General features: G+C 39.1%; 1 protein-coding gene across 1 annotated transcript; it reads right to left on the minus strand.

Moving 5' to 3' along the window:
* Positions 1-5: 5 nt before the first annotated feature.
* Positions 6-4,958, minus strand: LOC129348525 (TRPM8 channel-associated factor homolog; the record flags this gene model as incomplete). The annotated part of the gene is made up of 4 exons (XM_055008882.1): positions 2,787-4,958; positions 1,784-2,573; positions 544-760; positions 6-116 (listed from the first exon to the last, which is right to left on the minus strand). Coding segments are annotated over exons 2-4 (975 nt in total), but the record flags the coding sequence as incomplete, so codon positions are not given.
* Positions 4,959-5,001: the final 43 nt, after the last annotated feature.

Here is a 5,001-nt window from a genome sequence, read left to right on the forward strand (position 1 = left end):
AAGCCTGCCTTGTGGACGAGGTTGAAGGCTTCGTGGAGGTCTGGCACCACACCAACAACCCCATTCCGGCCTTCATCCAACCAGCGAATGGCATTGTTCCAAAATGGAGCCAGTGTCTGTAATGAAGGTTGGTTATCCAAGAAAGAGAGAAGTTTGTTGATCACATAAGAAATATTTTGCTAATTAAACACATTTCTTTAAAATTTTGAACTACAGTTGAACTACATGTCCTCCAGCCAACTGCTGCAGGTTATATAGTATCTAATGAATGAGTAACAAAGCTTCCTAGTAAATGTTGTACACTGTGATATACAGATTGACAGCAAATTAAAGAAGTAACAAATATAACTTGACTTAATAAGGTATTTACAAATTTCTTCTATTATACTGGAGTAATAAACACCAAAATCTCATTTTGCTGCAAAATCTCCAATAAATATTCAATTGGAGTGAGATGCAATGACTATGAAGGAATGAGATTCACAGGATTTTCATTTTCCTAAAAAAAACAAAATTAAATATAATACATTATTGGCACCATACCTCTCGCTTCAGAAGTCCTTCATGTGTGATCACAACAACCCGTCCCTGCCCATAGTAGGCTCCTGCCAGAAATGCTCGTCCATCCTCTGTGGTACCGATGGGAAAGGCAAGAGGGCCGTGGATCAGAAGCTCAGAAGCTACAACCCCATTCTGGAGGTCAAACTCTGAAATGCCCTCGAGTAAGAATTCCAAGTCGTCCTCAAAATCCTTACCTATCCTGTATTTTAGAAAAGGGTAAGAGAGAAGACATAATAGAAGGAGAAACAAATTCAATTTCATCTTCAGGTACCAGTTCTTTTTAACTTTACTCATGGCATCGTTTAATGAATGTCACTGTTGCTCAGTCCATCTCTGAGCTATTTCAGCAACTACTGGACTGGCATTAGATTTTGTAAAGGCATTTTTAATCACCAGAGGAAGAATCCTATTGAGTCTTTAGTCGCACAGTGGCGTTTCCTGTATCTACACCATAGGGTTGCAATTTTTGGATTACTGTTTTAACAACTATTGAATGGATTGGTACAGTTATCCATGATTTACACAGGGTAAAACCTAATGATTTTTTGCTACCAACAAGTCATTTTTTTAAACTTGAACAGTAAAATGTCTCCCTAACTAAATGACTGAGGTTGAAATTAGTTCATACGTTCATGGATTCCAGACTAAAAATCCTAATGATGTCAGTGACACATTCAGTGTTACTCAAGTGTCAACGTGAGATTGAGGTTCTAAACTAAATATCTGTGCCAAATGTTAACAGCTACACTGATTTGCCATGAAATCTGGTGAGCATCTTCAGGCTCTTATTATAGATGCCATGTCTTATGATTTTCTAGTTCTTATGTGAAATTTGAGAGATTGGTTTGTTTCATTTGACTGTATAATCACATAAATCAGCGTGTATTTTGCAATTTTGCAGAATGAACTCAATGCAGATCCAATTAAAAAATATGTTCTTCTAAGAACTTGGTTTAACCTACAAAATAAGATGCAAATTAAGATATTATTTAAGATATAAATATGACACATTCAATACACTGTTAAAATATCACAGTATCTAGTTAATTATTTTGGCAGAAAATTTTGATGCATTGTGCAGAAATATGTTTGAAATCATGAGTAAATGTGGCTGTTCCAAGTAGAAGGGCTAAATGTGTGCATAACCTTCAAGAACAGAACTGCTGTTATATACAACTTAAAACCAAATAAGCATAGAAAGAGAAACACATTATACACTCACACTACAGCCATCCAAGAGGTTGGGATCTGAGGGTAGACATGCAGGTACTCTGCATCACCCTGATGCTCAGAGAAGTAGATTCCTGCCACCCCTGACACCTTATTACCCCGAAACAGAAGCAGTGTGTTCTGCTTAGGGTGACGTTCAGCCCAGCTCCAGGCCTGTCCTGCTATCAGCACTCCTCCTCCTGCTTTCATAAACGCCACCAGTTCCTTCGTGTCTGCACCAACACTGTAGGCGTCCGTCACATAAACACCAACTCCAAGACTGTCCTGAAAGCCCCCCACTACTTCTGCTTGGAAGCTGGATTTTCGGAGGTTATCAGCAACGCTCTTGACGTTCCTGTGCACTGCTACAGAGACGTTGTCAGATCCATCTTCTCTCAGCCAGGTCAGAGCGTTCTCTACCAGAGCTGGAAAAGTGGACAGGTAGCCCTCGTGACCCAGGACCACGATCCTTCCACTGCCATACAGAGAGGCTGCCATCAGGACCTGGCCTCGGCTGTTCATTGCTAAAGGAAAAGCATGATATCCAATCAGCACCAGGTCACTGGGAATATAAGGGCCTCGAAGGTCCAGGTCTTTCAAGCCTGTCATCAGGGAGATGTAGGCTTCTTCATGGTGGTCTATTATGCGCTGTTTGGACATGATGAGAAGAATTAATGTTCTAAAGTTTGTCTTAGGAGGGTGGACAGCAAAAGAAAGCTGTATTAGGTCTGAATGTAAGTCACGTTGGCACAAGGTTTAACAGCTGTTCTTAGATGGATGTCCGTGGTATCAATCTGGCTGCCCTGTGGGAACAGAGAGAGATGGACATTTGAACAAAAAATGAAAAAAACTAGTGATGACTCACTGTTTGTGTGACACATATACCACAAAGTTAGAACACAATATCAATATGCAACTTCAGAAATAAATGTAAATCTGATTACAAATTACTGATGACCATAAATTACTGATATTCACCAAAAACATTAACATTGAGCAAAAATTAGTTTTTTTACCTGAATATTATGCTGGTTTTCTGCTTATGTTATTTCACTGCCGTACAACAGTTTCCCAAACACTAAGATCAGGAAGAGAGTGTATATAAATGAGATCAAGAAGAGGAGGGACTATTTGATTTCTAAAGACAAAGACAATAATAGGAGAGAGTTAAAACAACTGAAGCTGAGACTGAGATTAAGAGACAGATCATATATCACTGGACAGAATGGATTCCAAATCCTCTGAGTCAACACTGTTTTATTTGCTAAAGGCTTATACATGAGGGCTACGACAGAGCTACAGCCTGACTGGGACTGCAAACCTGTTCATACAGTTGGAAAAAAATCAATATTTGTTGATGTTGAGCCAGTTATACATCGTGTGGACACTGAAGTGTTTTTGTCTGATAATTTCTGGAAGAAACCTCTGGCAGTTTTGTGTTGCAATAGAAATATCTAACAGTATGCGATCATATTACACTAACACATTTTCATTTTGAGGTAGAGGGAGAAAGGCATGATCTGCAGTCCAGATATATATTTTCATAATATTTGTGGCAATATACGTTTTAACAGGCTTAAACAGAACTGGGTTGCCCTGGGAGTGCTGGAAAAATACGAAATCATGTCAAATTGGCATTTCCGCTCCAACAAAGGAAATATTATTACACAATTCTAATGTGTTATGGCCACAAATGATCAACTTTAATCCTTAGCATTACGGGTGCTGCAATGGCATTATGTCTGCCTCAAAGCAACAGGGAACAATGTGGACTAGTAAAGGTCACCTAACAATGTCCAGACAAATGTTCATTCAGCTACAGATAAAATACAGAATATGTGTTTGATTTGTTTGGAACATTTTTACTTCCTACAAAGAATACTGCAGAAAGCTGATATAATACCTGCTCCAAACTAAAATGATTGGCAATAAATTTAAGGTTGAAATTCTTGTGGGAAGACAGTATTGTTTTCACGTTTAGCAATACTTGGTAGCTCGAGCGTCTGCTTTAATTCACATCAGTGCTATTTAGACTCATATGAATTTGATATTTTGTACACCGATGCATCCCTTACTTCTCCTCTCACTCAGACGGATGAATAAAAAGACAGCTCTACAAGGTGAAGTAAATATTTATTAGTGTCTTTGGCAGCAGTAAATATCAGTGTAGTGAAAGCAAAGGTGTGTCCATGTTATAAAGCCTGACTCACTTATTGATACTCCGTATCATGTGAGTATTATGACTGAGCATTAAAGCAAATGGAAGATGCAGCCCCACAAGAAACATCCACACATCTCTAAAAGTATTACAGAAATTATGACCCTGAAAAAAAATCCCTGTTTTTTGTGCATCACTTTTACTATTGCTTTGAAGTTCAAGAACTGCAAACAGAAAACACAAACAAAATAGAACAACTACCCTACTTTTTTCCCCTTTCAAGACAATCAGTTGTCAATTTCCAATGCAGATACTAAATTAAAAATCTGTATCTGGTCAAAGACAGTATGTTGTTTCTGTTTTTCACTTCAAATGCTTCAACACCTATATTTAGAATGCAACAGCAACAAAGAAAGAGAGCAGTGCCAGCTAAATTAACTCCCCCATTACATTTTTCATGTCAAGAAGCTGCTATTCTTTTTTTCCTTAAGACTGCAGCAGTGTGATGTTCAGCCAAACCGAACCATGGGGTGATCACTCCAGGGCGGCAGCTTGGAGAGTTTCTCCTGAGTGGCTGCTTGTATGGGCCAGCCCCAGGCCTTAAAGAACCCAGCCAGGTTCATCCCCACAATCTGGGAGAAGGTCTCAGCATACAGGTTCATCTTTCCGTGGTTGTCATTGGGGAAGTTGCTCATCTTGTGGTAGGCGGCAAACACCTTCTTGAAGGCATCCCAGCCGAACTTTTCCTGGAGCTACGTAGAATGTGAAGCAAATGTTTGCATTTTTTTATCCAACATCGTTACTGTCCGGTATGTTGAGCATTAAAGCATTATTGGATCAAATGGAACTGCGTAATTTTGCTTTTACTTGCATTATTTGTGCATATTAAGAGACATGATTCTGTTTAAATGCTGACTCAGGTGTGTTTCTAAATACTTAAATAATTATATCAGCTGAGGTGTGGCATGAGTCAACCCTGTCTCACCAAAAATTATACTTTGAAAGAGTCACTGGGTTCGCATAAGGATGTGGGAGGGAAGGACACTTATCCAGGTTGTTTTCTCCTGACTAGA

This window comes from Amphiprion ocellaris, unplaced genomic scaffold (assembly GCF_022539595.1).
Source record: "Amphiprion ocellaris isolate individual 3 ecotype Okinawa unplaced genomic scaffold, ASM2253959v1 Aocel_unscaffolded36, whole genome shotgun sequence".
NCBI lineage: Eukaryota > Metazoa > Chordata > Actinopteri > Pomacentridae > Amphiprion > Amphiprion ocellaris.